At 46.7% G+C, this 23,058-nt stretch overlaps 2 protein-coding genes across 4 annotated transcripts in view; one reads left to right on the top strand and one right to left on the bottom strand.

The window, feature by feature from the left end:
* BTD (biotinidase) overlaps nt 1–3,423 on the bottom strand; it is an 85,057-nt gene extending 81,634 nt beyond the window's left edge. Inside the window, exon 1 of the mRNA XM_029589213.1 lies at nt 3,346–3,423. The gene's annotated coding sequence lies outside the window, so the exon portion shown is untranslated. The remainder of the gene's footprint in view (nt 1–3,345) is intronic.
* A 122-nt stretch (nt 3,424–3,545) lies between these two features.
* The window catches only part of HACL1 (2-hydroxyacyl-CoA lyase 1), a 114,514-nt gene continuing 95,001 nt past the window's right edge, over nt 3,546–23,058 (top strand). Inside the window, exons 1-2 of one of the 3 annotated variants that reach the window (XM_029589209.1) lie at nt 3,546–3,885; nt 11,877–11,981. In XM_029589209.1, coding sequence (XP_029445069.1) covers nt 3,793–3,885; nt 11,877–11,981 — 198 coding nt within the window. In that variant the 5' untranslated portion in view covers nt 3,546–3,792. The other 2 variants (XM_029589211.1, XM_029589212.1) reach the window with 2 other exon arrangements.

Below are 23,058 nucleotides of genomic sequence, written 5' to 3'. Positions count from 1 at the left end.
TTTTTCCACCTCTAACCAATCCTCCTCTATTCGCTCGTCCTCTTGGCAGCCCTCTTGATGGTGGGTTGCCCCTTCCTCGGAATCCGGGATACCCGTTATACTGCCTAGACGGGTTCCCGAAATTAGTTTCTTCCAACGCTGCGGCTAACAGACTAACACGTTCTCTTAACTTTCTAGTTTCTTTCTTTTCCTTGCTGTCTCCATCCGGTTCTCGGTTTACATACACTTTATCAGCCATTACCTTTAATTGGCTGATATTCATGCCCTCGAACCCTTCCTGCTTTTGCAACTTCCGGCGGATGTCTGGGCAGGACTGACTAACGAAGCTCATCAGTATGATAGATTGATATTTGGGATCCTCAGGATCAAATGGGCTGTATTGACGATATGCGTCCATTAATCGCTCCAAAAAGTTTCCGGGGGATTCATCTCTCTGCTGCACCACGTCTTTGATTTTTCCCATATTTACAACCTTCTGCTTCCCTTTCTTTAAAGCCTCAAGAAACGCGGTCTGATAGGCGGTTATGCGCTCCCGCCCTGCCGCAGTCTGGAAATCCCAGTTAGGATCCGCAGTCGGGGCTAAGTCCCTTACTGCGTCTTCGGGACGTCCGTCTGATCCGGCTCCTAATCGAGCTGCCTCTTCCATGTTTAGTTGTAGTTGCCGACGTTCTTCAGTGGTGAAAAGAATAGAGGCTAGGTGCCGGATGTCAGCCCAGTTAGGGTTGTGGGCAGCGAAAATGCCCCGTAAAAAGTCTACCATCTGTTCTGGCTTTTCAGCGTATGATGGCCCCAGCTGTTTCCAATTAAAAAGATCGTTGGATGTAAAAGGTATGTAAGTAAATAATCTTATTGTTTGCGTAGTACGATGCTCGTTTTCTTCAGTTGGGACTACGGGAACAACAGTTGATGTTTCCCTGATTGGTAATTGCAAACTAGCTGCGGCTTGGGTCTTACTGCGAGTTCCGTCTGATACGGATGCCTCGCCGCCGCCTTCTTCCTTCGCGGTCGCCGTTCCAGGTCGTTCTTCATGAGCTAGTGCCATTCTTGGATCAGCTTGCGCATTGGAGGGGACTGGGGGGCTTGGTGGCATGGGATATGTGGGGGGATAGGAAGGGGCATATGGCGGCGGCAAAATATTTTCAGCGTCGGGCAATGCTGGAGGCGGCAGGGGTTTAATTTTTTTTTCTGGAGTCCGTGGGTTCCCTTGTACTACAAATATGGCCGCCTCAGCTGACGCATGCTCTGTAGAGTCCAATATGGCCGCTTTGCCCTTTCTCTTCCGGTTTGGGGATTTCCGGTCTCCCATCTTACATGCTTGAGCCACCATTACGAGGGCGGCTCCCTCCACTAATTTCTTCGCCCAGGATGGAGGATTTTCAATAACTGCGATCCACGCGGTTATGTATGGTATATCCTCAGGGCAACCCGGATTCCCTTCTCGTATAACTATTTTCTGGACCCGTGTGGCCGTTTGGAAATTAAAGGTTCCTGTAGGAGGCCAATTTACACAGAAACCGGGCCATTTATGGGTGCATCGTTGAATCATTCCGGGTTTCGTACATTTATGTTCATCGAACACTTCGCTATAGTGTTCCGTCATGACTTTTAACGGAGTCGACCCGCTCCCTCCCATTAGGATAGAGTTCACAGACAAAGGAGGGAAGGGAAGACGGATAGGTAAGGGGTCCGTATCCGTCAGACACAAAGGGTCACAATTGCCCCGACTAGAACGCGGTCGCCCGGTCTAGAACTGCGAGGCCATTCACTCTCTTTCACACAACAAGAAACCTATTCCCACTGTCGTATACGCTACTTATTATTTCCATACAGATTATCCGCGTGGTCTTCGGAGCATAATTCCTACTAACACACTGCGTGGGGTGTGATCAAGGCCCCCTCGGTCAGCCAGAAAAGACCGGGCTATTTCCTGAGCTAGCTAGTCTTTACTTATTTCCAGATTCCCATAATACTCGCCTGCAGGGGTCTTCCGATCGTCAGGAAAGCCTTCTTCCCGGATCATCAATCCAGAGGTCCCGGCAGAATTTCTGTGGAACGATCCCCTTAGAAACCTGATCGCTGAACTCAGCGGTGGCCACTCACCAGGTGTATCAGGGGGACTGCTCCGCCACCAAACTACCGGACCTTCTGGAGAGCTAAAATAGCGTCTCCGGTACCTCCTGGCTGGCTCGCCAATGTAACCGTCTCTTTTTAGTCAGTAAGGAGGCCCAGACAACTGATCCGTAAAGATAGACTTTTATTGCCAGCAAGATGCAGCTAAGACAACGGCTTAGTACAACTGCATGCCACGCCCCCTTCGGAGCAAACCTTTATACACTTTACAGTTCTTATCTTTCACACATGCGTTCTGGTTTTGCTGAACAAACATTTTACAAACTGCTGAACAAGCAATAGCTAGCGTGGTCTCTAGTAGGTGTAGCTTATGATCAGACTATTGTTTCGTCATTTAATTGACGGGTTAGATATTCGCGACAGCGTTCGTATTAATACAATACAAAATATGAATCCAAAATGGAGTCACGTTCACTAAACGTTAGTGCGTAAGTACGTCATTACGTGTTATTTGCGTTGCAAATGTTAGTAAATCAAGATGGCTGTGCGTTTCACTGCAGCATGATGAGACGAGAGGCATCACAGCTGTGCAGTCTTCAGGGGTTCATGGAATCGAACTCCTTCAATTCCATACAGGTTCAAAGTGTCGTTATTGGCTGAGTTTTCTGGCTGGCACCACAGTGCTTCATGTAAATATAATATACATGTTGTGATATCTTTACCTCAGAAGACTACACTTTAAATGTGCTTTTTTATGTAAAACCTATTATAACTTGCATAACTTTTAATAGTATATAGGGAGGGCATGACAAGGGGGGGGGGGGGGGGAGGTGTGCACAAGATTGAAAAATGTGCCTAGGGGGCGCAATACTCTTGCAACAGCCCTGTGAACAGGAACTCCAAAAAAAAAAGTGTTCACTTCTGAAACTACTGAATCAATAGAGGTGATTTTTTATAGTTACATAATCCTTCAAATGATATAACTGTATAATGAAAAAATGACTGCTTTCTAGCGAGGCTAAACTGAGAGAGAACACACCGCCATGTTATTCTAACAGCTGTCCATCACGTTCCAATTATTTACTGTACTGACACAATGAGATAATGAACTCTGTTCTAAAGATTTTTAAACGCCAGGAAAGGAAAACAAAACTGAATGTACAGAGAGATCAGACGGCTTCCGGAACACATACTTGTCAACCAGAATCGCCAGGTCCTGGCGGGAAGAGTTATCTAAATTATTTCACGGACGCAACAACAAACACAGCCGCTCACCTCACGAGTATTGCGGACTGTACAGCGCAGCCAGACCCGCTCCAACAACACATGCCGCCTCGCCACACTAACCCCGCCCCCATCTCGCGCGAGAGACCCGACATGAGGCAACCCCCGGCCGTCCAATCGGCGACCACCGGGAAGTGTGCCTCCTGTAATCCCGCCCCTTCGCTTCAGAAGTGGCCCGGCATGGAAGAGAGATTGCTTTCATTCGCGTAAAAAGCATTAGCCCCGCTCCATCTCCGCGATTCTCCGTGGTTACTGAGGGCTTTGACGTTTGTCAATCTCAAATGAGGGCGGTTGTTCATTGGTGAGAAGGGAGTCCATAGTTTGCTGTGTGACATCACGGCGTTCCCTCCTTCGCCCGACTCCACCCCCTTCCGACCCCCCACATGTTATGATTCACGTGCGTGGCGCCCGCCTGGTGCCGTGTGTTGGATCGTGGAGATGGCTTCTGACGCGTCGAGGGCTGACAGCGGGCGCCTGGCAGAGGAAACAATCACTGGCGCCCAGATTATTGTCCGGGCTCTGAAGGCGCAGGTTAGCATGAAATGATGAAATGCACGCTCCTCCGAGGACGCGATATTGAAAAGAGAGCATGGACGGAAAAGTGAATGAGCGAACATGGGTTGTGGAAAAAGAAAAACCTGGTAGAAGTTGCTCTATTTCAAAGTCTTGCGAATATTACACTGTCTGATCTGAATGCTGGGAAAAGTACAGATGTTTCATTATGGTTATAATGGTACTTATATGTTTCTATTTGGCACCCGTTCGGCGTTTCCTTCCACAATGGTCTCTTTCCCATGAAATCTAGGAGACGGAAGTCTGATTTTTCCAATTTCTGCGAATCTGTACCATTTCACAGAAATCAGTCCGGTGGTGCTTGAGTTAGACCAGACATGTGAGCCTCTTCTCTTTTCAAAAAATTTCTGTTTTCTACACTTTCCTTCTGAAGGATGGCTGAGAATTTTACACCCAGGGGCAAAGTTCAATAGCATTATAGCACGATCAGGTAATACAACAAACATTGTGTTGATGTTATACAGCCTATGCATCTGTCTGGATACAGCAGGCTTTATTCAGTAAAACAGGGAGTATTTACAGGGCTGCTTGCTATATTTTGCTCTCTAACCTGTTCCTCTGCTGGAGGATTGCCATAGAGGGAAGAGAGGGTTCAAATCCTGCTGCTGCTACTTGGGCAAGTCATTTAACCATCCACTGCATCAGGTACAAAGGGCATCCTTTACTAAACTCTATTTTAGCTTGGGGAGGGGGGTTCATGTGATATTTTGCACCTCAAAGTAACAAGGCCCTGAAAAACGCACAATGGTAGTCCATAGGTTTAAAAGGCACCAAGTCCCAAATATCTCCCCGCCCTGCAAAGTGTACAAATTTGCCTTTGGGTCTAGGAGCAGGGGAGATATGTTGCATTGCTCAGGTTTCTTTGGGGTTTGCTGTATGTTCATTTAGTGGAGGGTAGACTGTCTTTCCTAATATTCCTTTCCACTTCGCCTGCCAGAGGGATTTGTTCCTTCTACCAGCGGTTGGAGGCAGAGTACAAGACTCTTTACCTTGATGCCCCTCCTTATATAAGCTGGTACAGCGAAGGAGTCAATAGTTCTCTACTTCCAGCAGGTGGTAGGTGGAGGTGGTCCAGTAGGAAGAGGAGGACGTTGCATTGGAGCGATGGCCTTTCCTAAGGTTGATTTCTCTAGTGACTGCCAGGGCTGGGTAGGGGACCCTCCTCAGGGCAGTAGCCCTCCTAAGGTTGTTTTTCCTTCTCCAGAGCAGATAATGCAGAAGGTCCGAGTCACATCCAGAAATACCGTAAAGAATGCAGGTATGGACAGGGGGAGAAAGTATTTGAACTGCGGAGCCAAACCTGTACTGAGTGTCGCGGGCTCCTTTTGTAAATACTGCGATGGGGCAGAAAGGGGAGTGAAGGCTCTCTGGGGCAGTGCAGCTCAGTGGTTCTCATGTGTCCTGCTATTCTGGAGCAGGGAAACTCCTCAGAAAGGTGATCCAGCCATCCTCATTCGCAGCAGGATAAAGTGCTCTGCACGGTTCGGATTGCAAGAGAGCCTTGGCCTTCTACCTGGAGCGGATAGCAGGCCTCAGGCAGTCCATGCAACTCTTCATCTCTTTTGATAAAAATAGATTGGGAGTTGCAGTGGCTAAGCAAACTCTGTCCAACTGGCTGGCAGATTGCATCTCCTTCTGCTATGCTCAGGCGGGACTACACCTTGGGTGCCATGTCAAGGCTCATTCTGTTCGAGCCATAGCAACTTTGGTGGTCCACTTGAGAGTGGTCCTCATGGATGAGAACTGCAAGGCTGCAATGTGGAGTTTTCACTGTACTTTCGCTACTCACTACTGTCTAGACAGGGATGGCCGACGCGATAGTAGCTTTAGCCACTCTGTGCTCCAGAATCTCTTTCAGCTGCAAAACCCAACTCTTCCTACCTACAGCCCATTGCTTGGGTTCAGGCTGTCTCCATCTGTTACCAACAGCACCCGTGTATATAAATGTATATAATTTATATATAATGTAACAGTACCAAAGCAATTCAAACTTCAGTTCATAGAATATACCGTGGAATTGTAACTTGTCTACACAAACTCTGGTGTCTAGTGGGAGAGTATTCTCACAGGACAAGCAGGATGGTAGTCCTCACATATGGGTGACATCACAGGATGGAGCCCAATCACGGAACACTTCTATCAAAGTTTCCAGAACTTTGACTGGCCCCTACTGGGCATTCCCAGCATGGCACTAACCCTGCAGCCAGCAGGGGTCCCTCTTCAGTCTTCTTTTTTCCGCGCAGCAATAGCCATGCGGTTAAGGAGCTCTGCAGAGATTCCTGACAGGAATTTTCCTCATGGAATTACTAAAATTAAATTTACCCCACAGGGGTCCCTCCTTCAACTTTTTCAAGCCACGGTACTCCGGTAAGTTTTTTTTTTACCCGTTTTCCGTCAATTACCGTCTAGTTTGGCCCTCGCGGCCTACTGGCTGTCGACTGTACCGCGGCTCAATTTTTTCATGGCCATGGCGTCGGGGTTCTGCCGGTGCCCGGACTGTAATCGCACCATGTCCATCACAGACCCTCACAAAGTCTGTGTAATGTGTCTCGGATGTGAGCACGATGTTCTAACCTGCACCAAATGTGCCCTTATGACACAAAAAGGTCGCAAGGCTAGAATGGAAAAGATGGAACTTCTCGTCCGTGCTCAAACCCCGGCGCCGTCTATTGCATTGATGTCGTCGGATCTGGCACCATCAACTTCGCGCCAGCATCGACCTCCGGCCGGTGACCGTCCAGCATCAATGCCTTCTCGGCCTTTGACACCCTCTACTCCCCCTCAGGACCGAGGGGATCGTAGAGATAAACATCGCCACAGGCATTGAAAGTCTCAGACCATCGAGGGAGCGAAATCATCGCCATCATCCGAGCCGCCATCGAAGAAGTCCATCCAGAAAAGGCACCGACCTTTTTGGCGACCAGGTCACTGAGGCAACCCTCACCCGACAGGGTATCGGGAGCCGCGACCCCGCCTTTAACGGTGGTCCCTCCGGCTATGCCTCTGCCTCCTTCTTCTGTTCCGGAGCCTGGGCCGCTTGCTCCAGGTCTCCGAGAAGACCTGGACTGGATGGTTCAGGAGGCCATCGACAAGGCGATGCATCAACTCCAGGTTCCTCCGACACCGGTACCAATTGCAGAACCGACCACTGACTATTCCAGCAGCGTTGGCACCGCTGCTCTCGAGGATGGAAGCGCTTATGGCCGCTTTTCCACCGATGGACCCTGGGTCACCAATGGCTCCGGTGCCCTCCCCGCTTGCTTTGTCATCGGGAGGAGAAACACCGTTCCACATCCCTCTAGCGGGAGTTCTGCTGATGCCTCAGCCGTCGATGCCAATACATCAGTCTGTGCCATCGATTCACCCATCAGTGCTGACGCATCCATCGGTGCCTTCAATGCCCTCATCGGTGCCTCCAGTTATTCCTTCAAGTCAGGAAGCCGCGCAGATATGGGAGGCCCTCTCCCACTCGATGTACCTCAGGGCCACCTACTTGCTGAGAGTGGACAATATGTTGGCAGACAAGTTGAGTCGCACCTTTCAACCGCACGAGTGGTCTCTCAACCCCTCCGTAGCGGACTCGATCTTCCAACAATGGGGTTATCCTCAATTAGACCTCTTTGCATCACCTCAAAATCGCAAAGTAGAGAACTTTTGCTCTCTCACTCGCAGCCAGCACTCTCAGCCAAGAGATGCGTTCTCCCTCTCATGGGCAACCGGTCTCCTATATGCATTCCCTACACTTCCTCTTCTCTCGAAGACTCTTGTGAAGTTACATCAGGACAAGGGAACCATGATCCTGATAGCACCTCACTGGCCACGTCAAGTGTGGTTTCCGATTCTTCAGGACCTCTCCATTCACAAGCACATTCCCCTGGGGAAGGACCCGCTTCTGATCACGCAGAACAACGGGTGCCTATGCCACCCCAATCTTTAGGCCTTGTACCTGACGGCCTGGATGTTGAAAGGTTAATTCTTGAACCACTTAACCTTTCTGAACCAGTCTCCCGTGTCCTGATTGCTTCACGGAAGCCTTCCACGAGGAAATCGTATTCTTACAAATGGACCAGGTTCATGTCATGGTGCTCTTCTCAATCCCTTGACCCCTTTACCTGTCCAATCACGAAGTTTCTGGACTATCTCTGGCACTTGTCAGTCAGGTCTAAAAAATTCCTGCATCAGGATGCATGTCTGTGCGGTTGCCACGTTCCATAACGGTATCTGATGTTCCTATATCAGTACAACCCTTTGTAACACATTTTTTGAAAGGCTTGCTTCACCTCAAGCCTCCTCTTCGTCCTCCGGCCCCTTCTTGGGACCTCAACCTAGTCTTGGGTCGGCTCATGAAACCACCATTTGAGCCTCTTCAATTCTGTGACCTTCGATATCTCACATGGAAAGTGATTTTCCTTTTGGCAATCACTTCCGCTCGCAGAGTTAGTGAATTACAGGCTCTAGTTACCTATCCGCCTTACACTAAACTTCTGCAGGACCAGGCAGTACTCCGCACTCACCCTAAATTCTTACCTAAGGTAGTCTCGGAGTTTCATCTCAATCAATCCATTATACTACCTACCTTTTTTCTCAGGCCCCATTCCAATCCAGGAGAGCAGGCTCTGCAAACTGGCTCTAGCATTCTACCTAGAACATACAGCTGCCCACAGGAAAAGCTCTCAATTGTTTATCTCTTTCCATCCTACCAAATTGGGGCAGCCTGTGGGTAAGCAGACTCTCTCCTCCTGGTTAGCGGACTGCATATCCTTTTGCTATCAGCAAGCGGGCATTCCACTTCAAGACCGTGTTAAGGCACACTCTGTGAGGGCCATGGCAAATTCAGTAGCACACCTATGCTCGGTGCCACTTCCTGACATTTGCAGGGCTGCCACCTGGAATTCTCTCCATACCTTCGCAGCCCACTATTGCTTAGACAAAGCCGGAAGACAAGATTCCATCTTTGGCCAGTCTGTCTTGCGCAGCCTATTTACAACGTGACGTACCAACACCCTTCCGCCTGCCCGGTGGGGTTCAGGATGCCCTCGACCAAATTTCATCCCAGGCCTAGTGCCTTGCACACCTGTGTACATTTGGTGCATTCTCGGACATCCTCAGCTCGGTACTCACCCAAATGTGAGGACTACCATCCTGCTTGTCCTGTGAGAAAGCAAATGTTGCTTACCTGTAACAGGTGTACTCACAGGACAGCAGGATGGTAGTCCTCACGAAACCCACCCGCCGCCTCACGGTGTTGGGTTCGTAATGTTTTCTTCTTTTATTTTCGGCACTACCTGTAGCTTTTTAACAAGACTGAAGAGGGACCCCTGCTGGCTGCAGGGTCAGTGCATTGTTGGGCATGCCCAGTAGGGGCCAGTCAAAGTTCTGGAAACTTTGACAGAAGTGTTTCGTGATTGGGCTCCATCCTGTGATGTCACCCATATGTGAGGACTAACATCCTGCTGTCCTGTGAGAACACCTGTTACAGGTAAGCAACATTTGCTTTCCAGACTCGCTGAGCAACACAGCTGAAAGATTTTTGACAGGTCATGAGGTTGTGCTGATTGTCATGAGGGTACAGTTAGCAGAGCTGCTGTGACAAATGCAGTATGTGACAAGGTGTGTAACGAGAAAGATGGCTTCTAAGATATGTAATTACTCATGGGGGAATTCTTCGCAAAATATTTAAAATTCTGCACACAAAAACTTATTCTGCATACTTTATATTGGTCAAATATAACTCAAGCTATAGTTACACAATGTTAGGTTCCATATTAGGAGCTACCACCTAAGAAAGAGATCTAGGCGTCATAGTGGATAACACATTGAAATCGTCAGTTCAGTGTGCTTCGGCAGTCAAAAAAGCAAACAGAATGTTGGGAATTATAAGAAAGGGAATGGTGAATAAAATGGAAAATGTCATAATGCCTCTGTATCACTCCATGGTGAGACCGCACCTTGAATACTGTGTACAATTCTGGTCGCCGCATCTCAAAAAAAGATCTAGTTGCGATGGAGAAGGTACAGAGAAGGGCAACCAAAATGATGAAGGGAATGGAACAGCTCCCCATGAGGAAAGACTAAAGAGGTTTGGACTTTTCAGCTTGGAGAAGAGACTGCTGAGGGGGGATATGATAGAGGTGTTTAAAATCATGAGAGGTCTAGAACAGGTAGATGTGAATCGGTTATTTATACTTTCAGATAATAGAAGGACTAGGGGGCACTCCATGAAGTTAGCATGTGGCACATTTAAAACTAATCTGATAAAGTTCTTTTTCACTCAACGCACAATTAAACTCTGGAATTTGTTGCCAGGGGATGTGGTTAGTGCAGTTAGTGTAGCTGTGTTTAAAAAAGGATTGGATAAGTTCTTGGAAGAGAAGTCTATTACCTGCTATTAATTAAGTTGACTTAGAAAATAGCCACTGCTATTACTAGCAACAGTAACATAGAATAGACTTAGTTTTTGGGTACTTGCCAGGTTCTTATGGCCTGGATTGGCCACTGTTAGAAACAGGATGCTGGGCTTGATGGACCCTTGGTCTGACTCAGTATGGCATGTTCTTATTCTAAAATAACACAATATATATGACCGTCTTTAAGTAATTTAAAATGTAATACAGAAAAAAGTTATTACTTAAAGATGTAGAGTTAAATATTTTGAGCAGAATTTCCCTAGGAGTCAATGTAAGAGTCTCTTCCACCTTCCATCCCTACTACCCTGGCCAGACTCCTTTCACTTTGCCCTCTCAGGCCCCAAATCCTCTACCTGCTACTATCTCTCCCCTTCCCTTCTCGGCTCAATCCCTTCCACTCGATCTCCACTCCCAGAGTTCAGGTACTGTCACTGTGTCTCTTTCGCTCTCTCTCTGGCTACTGTCACTGTCTCTCTCATACACCCCTGCATACTGGCTCCTTCTCACACTCATCCCCCCTACACATAGGCTCACTCTATTGTTCACAAGCACCCTCACGTACACACAATCCCTTTTTCACACACACCACCTCCCAATCTCACACACATACACAGTCCTTCACAATTTCCTCACATAGGCTCCCTCTCTCTGGCACCCACACCCACGCACCCTCATACATGCTCTCTCTCACACCCAAGTCTTACACACAAACACACATACATACATTCACCGAGGCCTGTTCTATCTTTGATGCTAGCGGGTCAGCCTCTGCTCGTGACATGCCGGGGCCTGCCAAATTCTGTGCAGATTTTGTGCAGCTGCGCTGGAGGGCAATTCTGCGGGAATTCTGCACTTCACAGTAGTGCAGAATTCCCAAAGGACTAGGTAATGCTTTTAAATATCAAGCAACCAATGTTGAATGTGAAATAATACATACCTGGCAGCCAGTGAAGATCATATGACAGAGTTATGATCTCTGTACTTTACACTGAAAAAAACCCAAACAGCATTATCTTCAACCAATTGAAGGCTGCACAGAGAGATTTTGGGTAAACCAGCCAAACTGTTACAGCAGTCCAATCTTGTAAGTTCCACGGAAGAAAGGGCAGCCCAGAAATGAACAAGTCTGCTTTGTAGGAGAAAACAAAGGCAAATTAAGACCACAGATTTGAGCGAGCATAGACCAATTATTGTTGAGTGGGACTCTCAGGCTTTTAACTTGAATCACTGTAACAGCTGGCTCTCTCCTGTACCCGGACAGACTGTAACCTATCTGAACTGTCCTCTCCCACCCAGACACTATCTGCATTTGCAAAATTTAGTTGAAGAAAGCTATTTCTAAGGCAAAAGCCAAGGTCTGGCAAACAGATTAAATACAGACTCTGTTGCTGTTTACTTAATCTGTTTGGATACTTTTTAAGAACGTGAAAGGAGGCTGAGCTACAGCAGGTATCTTCTCTGTTGTTGACTGATGAGCATTGGAAGATTGTTTTGTTTTTTTTTTAAAGTGAAAATGTTCTTTTCTGTCTATTTTTCTTTCAGGGCATTGAATATATGTTTGGTATTGTGGGCATCCCAATCATCGAAGTTGCATTTGCAGCCCAGGCAGCTGGGATCAAGTACATAGGAATGAGAAATGAACAAGCAGTAAGTACATTTTACAGCTCTTCTCTCGCTCCTCAAATCACCCTGCAGCCCTTCATGAAGGAGCAAAGAGGTGGACAAGTTTCTGGCAAATCTCCGCAGTGAGGCTTTATTGTGTCATGAGTGCAGGAGAAGAAGATTTGGAGTTAGCGTTTGTCAGATGACTTGGGAGCAGGGGTAAGTTGGGAATTTTTTCTGTGGAACTAGTCTGACACTGGAAGAAAAGAAGAAGTAGGCCCTGAATGCTTGGGGAATAAGGCATGTAACACAGTCTGTAGTAACAGCTGGCAGATAGCCCGAAGAAGGGAAAACGAGTTTAAAAGTGGACCCCCAAAGTGTGAAAGGGGTCCTTTGTTTTTGAGTGTAGATCCTACTCGTTGCAGCTTCACATTCAGAAGCTCGCTTTCAAAGGTGCTTGTTTGCAGGTTAAGGATATATCCAGAGTCCTCTATCTTGTTCTCATCTTGAAGTAGCTCAACTTCTAATAGTTTTTCCTTTAACCACATGGATGTGATTGAGCGCACTAGGAGCAGGAGACCTCACTATTGTGTGAGTGGTAATGCTGGGCAGCTTAGGGGCCTGATTTATGATGATGATTTCTCCTATTCTGTGCCTGTGGTGATAGCCTTTGAATAAATTGGGGCTTCTTTCTCTCATTTTCAGCTCCCTTACTTTGAGGTACAGTGGCACTTTGACCTTTTTAATTCAGGGGATGCCTGATACAAATACATGTCTACTTATAGATCCTTCAAGAGTGTATTTAGGTCCATGTGGCCAGACAGTGCACTGTGCAGTTAGCTGGTTGAGAAGCCTCAGGGCACCTGTTCAGACCTGGCCAGACCTATCACCTGTCAAGAATTGGTCAGAAGTAATGAATTAAAAACCCTTATGATTCAGCCCAGTGGAAGATTACTGGGTAGAATTGAAAGAAAACATGTGTGGTATAAGGAAGAAGATCAGGGAAATTTGTTTAGCAAGCATGAAGTTTAATATAAATATACTGTGAGATGAGTAATGAAACTATAGGAAAGATAGGATGATGATAATACAGATTCCCAAATTGTTAAAGTGGCGGCTTGCCATTAATCATTTAACTTGCAAACATGTTATCTCCTAAAAAAAAATGGCTTTAGGTTAACAATTAGATTTGTTAAGCCTACCCTAGAGACTTACTAAGAATTCAAGATAATGTTATGGGCTTTATTATATTTATAACCCGCACAATTGTAATCAAAGATGCAGAACAAAGAAACACGAAGCATACAGTATAACAGCAACAACATAAAACATATTACACTATACACAAGAAAATATATTAATTGTACTAAAATGTATATTGATAAGGTAACAGTACCAAAGCAATTCAAAATTCAGTTCATAGGATATACCATGGAATTGCAGCTAGTCTACACAAGCTCTGGTATCAACTGGGAGAGTATTTCAGACTCACTGAGCAACACAGCTGAAAGATTTTTGACAGGTCACGAGGTCGCGCTGATTGTCATGAGGGTACAGTTAGCAAAGCTGACTGTGACGAATGCAGTATGGGACAAGGAGCGTAACGAGAAAGAGGGCTTCTCGGATATGTCAGGCCCAACTTATGTAATGCATTTAAATATCAAGAAACCAGTTTTGAATGTGAACTGAAACATACTGTAACTGGCAGCCAACGAAGATCATATGAAACTGGAATTGTATGATCTCTGTACTTTACACTGGGGAAAAAAAAAACCCCCACCAACTGAAGGCAGCAGGGAGAGATTTGGGGTAAACCAGCCAAACTGTTAACTGTGGTCCAATATCATAAGTTCCAAGGAAGAAAGGGGCTGCCCAGAAGTGAAGACCACAGACTTTGCAGACTTGAGCAAGCCTAGACAAATTATTGTTGCGTGGGACCCCCAGGCTTTTAGCTTGAAGGCTCGCTGGAATAGCCTGGACAAGACCGTAACTTGTCTGAACCGGGGGGGGGGGGATGCCTCGAGATAAAACTTCGATATGTTACAGGAACAGCAATGGTGTGCGCATTCGCGGGAATCTTCTCGCTTCGGTATGAGGTAATCAAGGGCCTGATTCACTAAGGTTTTGGGGGTGCTCTAACCGTATTTGTAGCACAATGCAGATGATCAATGCTAGTGAGATAATGAGCTGAACACGCCCAGTGTTATCACAATAGGCTTGTGCATGATGACAGATGCATTAAGTGCACATTAGCCTCTATTTTATGCTCTTGTAAACTCGTAATTATCACTGTTGGGGGGGCTTCTGTGTTTCTTGTGGGGAAATGTCACTGACGCCTGAATAGAATCCCAGAGGACGAGCACAAAAAGCAATTATGGCGGAATCTCAAAAGAGAATATTTTTTTTTCTTTCTTTTTATTGTGGTGGGATGCCTGGCAGTCTTCTCCTGCTCTTTAGGCTTCCAGCTCAATGAAAAAACAACCTCCACTGGGAAAAGGTGCCATACCTAGGGTTTTCTCCCTCATCTTTATGTCGCTCGTCTAACTTGCTTAGCTCTGTCGTTCCAGCGGCAGCGGCACCCCTCAGGGTGGGGGAGGGGGAGGGCTGTGCATCAGTGCTCCTTCCAGAGCCCTGCAGTTTTTGGCTCTAAGTCCGGTCACTAGGTATCGCTATTGAATGATGGCCGAGACTCCCTCCCCAGGCTTCTGGGATCTGTGTACTGGCTCCATAGCATCCCCCGGGCAGCTTGGGGAGCAGAATCCTGGCCCAGTATTTGAACCCAGGGTCCTCTGCAGAGCAGCACATGCTGAGCCAGTAGGCTGGCCCTCTCTTCTCTGCTTTTTTTTTTTTGTTTGGTTTTTTTTATGTGCTCTTACTGTCTGTAGTGGCTCAGGCGGTCTGTTCTCCCTTGATGTTTAGTGCATGATTGTTATAGGAAGACTTAAGAGCTCCAGCTATAGGGAGACAGGCAGAATACAGCACAGAAACAGAAGAATCATCTGAGAAATTCTGCAAGAAACAAATTTAACTAGAATCCCTACAACAGATGTACAGATTTCATGTTCAGTTTTTGCAACTTCTTAATGATTCCTTTTGCATGAGATTCGGTGGTTCCTAGATCAGGTGAAGAACGTTATATTCTTCATTTCTTAAGATCTGCTGGAAAGTGTTTAATTGAAAAGGCTTTTATTTATGCCAGTGGTGATAGGGAGAAGTTCTTCATGATTTCAGTGTTATCAAGGTGTGAGGGACTGAGTAATAGGTTGTCATTGCCTAATCCTGACTGGTTTCAGTTTGCACTGCACCCGAAAGAAATTTCCAGCTTGCAGTATCACAGGCCAAGAATCTTAGCCAGAATTGAATTTATTTTTTTTGGGGGAGGGCCCAGGGTTAAATTGGGTGGGCACTGGCCAGTCCTTCACCCTGCCCCCTACTCTTTATCCCATCCCATGTGGGTCTTCAAGGTCTGCAAAAAGATGCATTCCAGGGGTGGAGGCTGTGCAGGGCTGGGACCGGCGTGCATTCGGTTTGATTTTAAAAAGTATCTTTGTAAATTCTCTCAGCACAACGATGCACAGATTAGGTGGTGGTGGTGTGTGCGAGTCGTTTTGAAAATTGATGCAACTTATGTGCATTTTGCTGGTTAACTTGTGTGTGTTGGTAGAGAGTTACTCCCAAAAAGTACTGAATCCTGCAGCAACGAAACAATCAAGCGGATGTGCCCGACATCAGTAAAAGCCAACTGAAAGGAGAGACATCTTGAGGGCTTTCCTAAAAAAAAAAAAAAGCTTCCTTTTTGTCCTGCAGACCAGTCCACACCTGCGGGGATTCCCCTGCTTGGCAGTAGTTGGAGGCAGAGAACTTTCCACGTCACTCACACTATATATATACTGGGATAGCTGGGAGGTTCCTCCAGTTAGGAGGAGGTATACTGGGATAGCTAGAAACTATGCAAAAAAAAAAAAAGAGAAGCAGTAATAGGCCAAGGTAGTTAGACTCTGGGGGGGAACCCCTCGTCACCTTTTGGGAAAAATAAAGAAAAACAAACCTGGTGTTAGTCCTAAGCAGGCGTAGTCTGCATAGGGCAGTTCCAGGAGGGGGGAGGGGCACACTCATAGGGAGCAGTTCGGCATCCTTAGCCAGGGCGGCGGGAGCACAGGCTTCTCCCCCTCCAGCGGCAAGACGCGTGCCGAGAGGGGCTGGAAATGCGCACAATGTGGGCCAAGGAGGAGGAGCTCCATCGTGGGCTCCTTTTGCCCCTCCCCGCTGAGGTGACTGTGAATCACCAAAAAAAACAGACAGGGGCAGGCTGCAATCAGATGCACCGCCAACACTGGCTCAGAGGGAGCCGCTTGAGCGGGCAGAGGGCCCATCATGGGGGGGATGTAGCCGAGGTGCAGGCAGGCCCTGAGTGAGAGAGAGAGAAGTCCCAGAGGGAAGAAGGCAAGGCACGTCGCAGGAAGCTTGAGTTTTCCACATCATTTATCTTGCTAATACACCAGGCCTATAAGGAAATGAATGACAAAGTGGCTACATTAGAAGCCCCCCCCCCCCCCCCCAGAAAGTAGTTTTCCCTTGGGCTCCCCTCACACGCTAGGTTTAAAGAAGCCTAAGACAGGGAAGCCCCCGCCCTTCCCTGGTGGTTCAGAAAGTGATACAGGGGATTTGGAACTCCCAGAGAGAGCTCCTGTGGAGGGAGAGAGAGAGCAGTGAGATTGTTTAGGAGGGAAGAACGGAGCCTCTTTATAATAAAGGTTTGCAAGCCTTAAGCCTGCAGGAGTCGGGCAAAGAAAATGAGGAGGAAAAGAACGTGGAAGGGGACCCCATACTGAGAGGTATAAGGAGACCAGCAAAAGCCTTTCCCTTCCTCCCTGCTGTAGAGGAGATGATTGAGAGAGAACGGATCACGCCCGATTCAGCCCTGAAAGCAAGATCCTTAATGACCTCCCTTTACCCACTACAGCAGGGGGGAGGTAGATAGATTACTAAAAGTCCCAGTGGCAGCAGTGTCAAAAAAGACAACTATACTGGTAGGGAGTGCCTCCTTAAGAGAGACGCACAGGATAGAAAGATAGAAGCCTTTTTAAAGAGAGCATGTGAGACAGCGAGTTTATCCTTACAAGCAGTGGTATGTGGGGGCTATGTAACCAGGGCATTGGTGAAATGGCTCCAGCAGCTCCAGGAAAACGTTAGGGATAGGAGAAAGCCCAGTGGATAGCATGGCCAGAATAGAATCAGGGGACTGTCTTTCTGGCAGACACAGGCTGTACGATCTCATTAGAACCTTGCTCAAACAGATGGCATCGGTGATGGTGGCAAGAAGGTTTTTGTGGCTCCGACATTGGGTGGCAGATGCACCCTTGAAAGCGAGGTTAAGCGTCCTGCCCTTCAGAGGGTGTCTCCTCTTTGGGGAAGACTTAGATGCCCTAATGAGGAGCCTGATAGATTCAAAACCATAGAGTCTCCCAGAGGAGAGGCCTGAAAGTCTCTTAAGGCACTTTAAACAAAAGATCAAAGAACTTAGAGGGTTTAGGCAAGTGAGAGTCCCGGTTAGTTAGGCCACAGCTGAGACAGCCCTTTTGAGAGGCACAGGGCTGGGTTAGAGAGAGAGCCTCCAGAGCTCTAGGGGGTTTAAAGGGGCTAAGTGATGGTTGGGGAGCCCACCCCGAACCTTCTCCTAACTCTGTTTTTCAAGGAGTGGGCCTGAGTCACCAGGGACGGCTGGGTCCTGGAGGTGATCCGTACTCACGGGAGTTGGCTATCACAGTTCCGGAATTCGTTTTGGAGTTCCCCTGAAGATTGCAGGAGAAAAGAGAGGCAATCAGTTTGACCCAAGACAAACTGGTGGCACTAGAAGCAATAGTACCAGTTTCGGTCCCAGATAGGGGTGCAGGTCGTTACTCTCTATACTTTGTAGTACCCAACAAAGAATGGGAATTTCACCTGGTATTAGACTTGAAAAGGGTGAACAGAGCCCTCAAGGTGAGAGGGTTTAGAATGGAAACATTGAGGTCAGTCATTGGGGCAGTCAGAAAAGGGGAATTTCTGACTGCGCTGGACCTAGCAGAAGCATATTTGCATATCCCCATCAGAGAGTCGCATTGCAGATACCCAAGGTTTGCAGTACTGGGGAATGATTGTCTGTTCAAAGCACTGTCGTTTGGTCTAGCCACAGCAACAAGAACCTTTACGAAGGTGATGGTAGTTGTGGCAGCAGCACTAAGGAAGGGAAGGTATTGTAGTGCATCCATATTTGGACGATTGGCTGATCAGAGCCAGGTCAGAGGAGGAGAGCAGCAGCTTCACAAGGAGAGTGAGGGCACTCCTCGAGGAATTAGGTTGGGTAGTAAACGAGGCCAAAAGCAGTTTACAGCCTTCCCAAAGGTTAGTGTACCTAGGGGCCCAGTTCGACACCAAGCAGGCAAAGGTGTTTTTAACAAGAAAGAGGGCAGGATAAAACTGAGTTGCCAGGTGAGGAAGCTTACAGGGTTCAGGAAACTGGCGGCAAGAAATTACCTGCAGGTGTTGGTTGGTGGCAGCGACCATAGAGGTAATCCCATGGGTAAAGTCTCATATGCGCCCACTTCAGAGAGCATTGCTCTCAAGGTGGAACCCCAGCACACGAAGATATGGAGAGAGGCTCATGCTCACCTCCAAGCCAGAGCCAGCCTATGTTGGTAGCTAGTCAAAAGCAACTTATTAGCAGGAGTCAGTCTAGTTCTACTGGATTTGGTGACATTAGCAACAGATGCCAGCAGGTTAGGGCGGGGGTGCATTGTGAAGAACAGGTGGGATAGGGCAGATGGTCAGCTAAGGAGAGGGAGGCCTCAATGAATCTGTTGGAGCTGCGAGCAGTAAGGCTGGCGCTCAAATACCTAATCCCTAAGGTCAGAGCAAAGCTGGTAAGAATCCTTTCCAACAGCATCACAACAGTGCCCTATATGAACAGGCAAGGAGGGATGCAAAGTTGGCAGTTAGAGGAAGAAGTGGAACAGTTAATGAGCTGGGCAGAAAAGAACCAGGCGGGATTAACAGCCAGTAACATAGCAGGGAAGGAGAACACACAGGCAGACTACCTCAGCAGGCATGCACTAGACCATGGAGAATGGGAATTAGTGGAGGAAGCATTTTCGAGAGAGGTGGGGAGGTGGGGAAGGCTGGAATGAGACTTGATGGCAACACGAAGGAATGTCAAGGCAGAAATATTTCTCAGCAGACACCAAGAGCAGGGTTCAAAAGAAGTAGATGCCCTAGTGCAACCATGGCTGGTGTACCAGCTTCTGTACGTATTCCCGCCATGGCCCTTAATAGCGAGAGTACTGAGGAAAGCAGCAGATCACGGGGCTGGATCATTCTGGTGGCCTCAGACTGGTCAAGAAGGTTGTGATATGCGGACCTAGGGAGGCTGAGCCAGGGAAAGCAGAGAACCTGCTCAGGCAGGGTCCAGTCAAGTGGGGAAAGTCAGATCATTATCTTACAGCCTGGCTCTTGAGAGAGACAGGTTAGAGAAAAAAGGCTATTCAAGGGCAGTTGTAGCCACCTTGTTAAGATCTAAGATGCACGCTACCTTCAGAGTGTATGGTAGGGTCTGGAAGGTTTTTGAGGAATGATGCAAGGGAAGAAAAGTCTCCCCCAGAAACAGCAAAAACAAGGGGGATCTTTCAGTTCCTGCAGGTTAGCCTAGAGAAAGGGTTAGTCCTAAACTCTCAAGTGCAGGTGGCAGCATTAGCCTGTTTTAGGGGCCAAGTGCAAGGAAGCTCCATAGCAAGTTTCTTGAGGGCAGTAAAATGCATGCAGTCTCTGAAGCACCAGGTAATACCTACGTAGGACCTTAATGTGGTCCTTAGGGCCTTGTCCAAGGCACCCTTTGAACCACTTACAGGAGCAACATTAAATGACCTCACGTTAAAGGCATTCTTTCTAGTGGCGATATGCTCAGTCCGAAGGGTGTCCTGTAGGAAGTCCTATCTGTCGATTCACAAGGACAGGGTAGTTATTCATCCTGTCCCATCCTTCTTACCCAAGGTGCTGCCAGAGTTTCATGCAAATCAGGAGCTTGTTTTACCAGCTCTGAGGAGGACAGAGGGGAGACAGGCAGGGGGCAGCCCTCACCCGCTAGACATCCGGAGGACACTTACATTATTTAAAAGTCACCAATGAATTTAGGAGGTCAGACATATTGTTTGTTCTGTTGGAAGGCCAGAGAAGGGACTAGGCAGCTTCTAAGCCCTCAATTGCATGCTGGATTAGGGAAGCGATAGTGGCAAAATATCTGGTGCAGGGGAAGCAGGCCACGAGGGCCTTATGCGCCCTCTCTACTAGAGCTCAAGCAACCTCATGGGCAGAGAGTAGGGCTGCAACGCCTCCTGGGGTATGTTCACAAACTCTTACAGGCTAGACCTGCAGGTAGAAGAAGATCTGAACTAAGGCCTCAACCTACCCAAATTAGTTACTGCTTGGGTATGTCCTGCAGGTGTGGAATGGTCTGCAGGACAAAAAGGAAGGTGAAATATCATTCCCTTTAGTCCTAGCAGACCAGTCCAAGTACCCTTCCAAAAGAAAACAAAAAGGTGGAGGGGATTTAAGAAAAATAAAGAAATGCAGGACATCAACCTAATAGGATAGGGCAAGAGGCTACTGAGGTACCTCCCAACTATCCCAGGATATATAGTGTGAGTGACATAAGCAAAAAAAGACTGTGAAAAAATGTTCTCCGCTTCCACCTACTGCAAGCAGGGCCAAAGACACAAACCAAGGATTCCTCATAACATTCAGCCATTAATCATGCCATTTGTACATAGCAGTTAATTTAATTTATCTGTATACCGTTAACCATTTATTCTTTCCTATCTCTTCCTCCTTCTCCAAGTTCTTCTACCCTCGTTATTTGTAACTATTCCTTCGGTCACAACAGTTCCTAGTTGATGTATTTAATGCACTCCCGTTTCATGTAAACCAGCAAGATATGTTCTCATGATTGCCGGTATATAAAAACCTTAAATAAATAAATAAATAAATAAATAAATCCCTGCAGGTTTGGACTGGTCTGCTAGGGCTAAAGGAAAGGAAATTATCTGGTAAGTATAAATTTCACCATACTGTGTGTGTGAATGTGATTTTTAACATATATTAGCTGCACAATTTTCTGAAGAGTTATTTCTGTGGCTTTCACTACATCCAGAAGACCCTTTGAAAGTTACCCTCCTTATATATTTAACATACATTTGTAGTTATATACGAATAGTTTTATGTATGTGTTGTGCAATGCCTTGGGTGGTTTTAGAAGTAAACTGCAAATCATCTTTTATTATCCAGGTAAGCATTTGGTTATAAACACACAGCCTTTTCAGTGAGTTTGCCCATGTAGGGTAAATTGGTCCCAGGCCAGAAATTAGCAGAGTGAGGGATCTAAAGATGGTGCTTTCTGCTTCAAGCATACCGATCTCCCTGTATGTAGGCACAGTAATGGCAGAAAAGGGATGGAAATTCACCAAATTTGGCATGCAGGAAGAAAATGTGAATAGTATTTTCTGAATCTAATACAAAAGTGACCAAAAATGTGGCTCTAGTTTGTATTTCATCAGCGACCAAAAAAGAGGAGATATTGGAACTATTGATGGGTGTTAAAACATCGATAGCTCCCTCCTCTCTATTTACCATTCTTTTCTTACGTGGCAAATAAAACCATTAGATATCAAAAATCTCTTTTCACTTGAAAATTGCAAAATCTCTATTGCATATTTTTAAAATAACTCTATTCCAGATAGGAAGCGAGTTATAGGGAAATTCAACAATTGTAAGTTCTTAGATCGTATATAATTCTCTAAAACTTCACATTTTGATGTATTATTAAACTATCTTTAATTGTTGATACTAAGGTTAATTGAATACTGGCAATAACACCAGACTGTCTTAACCTCAGTTTCCACTTTAGAAGTTCTATTTTCTATTTCCAGCAACTTACGAGACACTTTCTCTGTATATATAGATAACTGTTTTATAGAGCTAGTCAATACGTTATCAGTTCTAGTAATTACTCTCCAAATGTCCCTAAGTAAGACCTTACAAGGTTCTTCCAATGTATTCAATAGTGGTTCGTCTTCTATTAAATTAAGTGTCACCGGCTCAGGAATAGGTTGGATATCTGTTGTTGCAAACAATACATTGTCCAAGTTCTCATGTTCTCCAGTTACTAAATCACCAGCTCCAGATATACAGCCCTTCTTCCGCTGCAACTCAATCATATTACTATTAGTGTCCCCTCGGTCTTAAAAGTCATTCTGAGGTAAACTTGAATTAAGTAAAGACACACCTGGTGAGGCTAAAGGCCTGGGAGGTGGAGAATGCACTTCTGGGGATAATGAAATCCCAGCTAATTCGATACTCGATTCCCGCAGTAGTGAATTAGCTCTGATCACATGGGAATCCATTGGGCCATACGTTGGGGGTCGATGTTAAAATCGATGGTGTAGATTTCCCCTTCCTTTTCCTTCCCATCCTTTAAAAACAGGGGAAGAAAAACTTTTAGAAGGGACTCGCCCGTTTGGTGGTGTGGCTTTGGCGCGGCAGAGCACCGCAGCGCGCCTCCTCTTATGGTCCTTCCAGGGCAAGCTGTTCCTCTAATTGCCCGTTTCAGGTCAGAAACCTCCAGTTACCGACACAGGAGTTGTTACTGAAGTCCCCCAAAATCTCCATTGTTTTCTATGGGGAAACTCTTAGAAACTATTAGAATGTTGACCAGTGCTCCATTCCTCTGCCCCCTCCTTTATCTCCACACATCCTTCCAGCATTTTGCCACTGAGCATCACTAGCAGAGAGAGAATAACTGAAGCAACTGGCAAAGGATGACACAATAAAGTGCTTCCAAACTACACTACCACATGCACACACTCTCACACCTCTCCCATATATACATGCATGCAAACATACACACGCCTGTTCCCAGCACACCTAAACCCCCCTCATAGAGACAGGGAAAATAAATAATGCAGCTTCTCAATTCACCACCACACGCACGCACACACATCTTATGATTATACTTGCGCCTACCATACCCTGCAACCTCGCCCCCTTTCACCTATCCACACATATGGGCTACCCCCTCCCAAGAGAATCCCCTGTG

The sequence above is a fragment of the Rhinatrema bivittatum genome, chromosome 2 (assembly GCF_901001135.1).
Source record: "Rhinatrema bivittatum chromosome 2, aRhiBiv1.1, whole genome shotgun sequence".
In the NCBI taxonomy this organism is placed as follows: domain Eukaryota; kingdom Metazoa; phylum Chordata; class Amphibia; order Gymnophiona; family Rhinatrematidae; genus Rhinatrema; species Rhinatrema bivittatum.
Note: the sequence above shows the minus strand (reverse complement) of the source record. Positions and strands in the feature narration are given on the sequence as shown.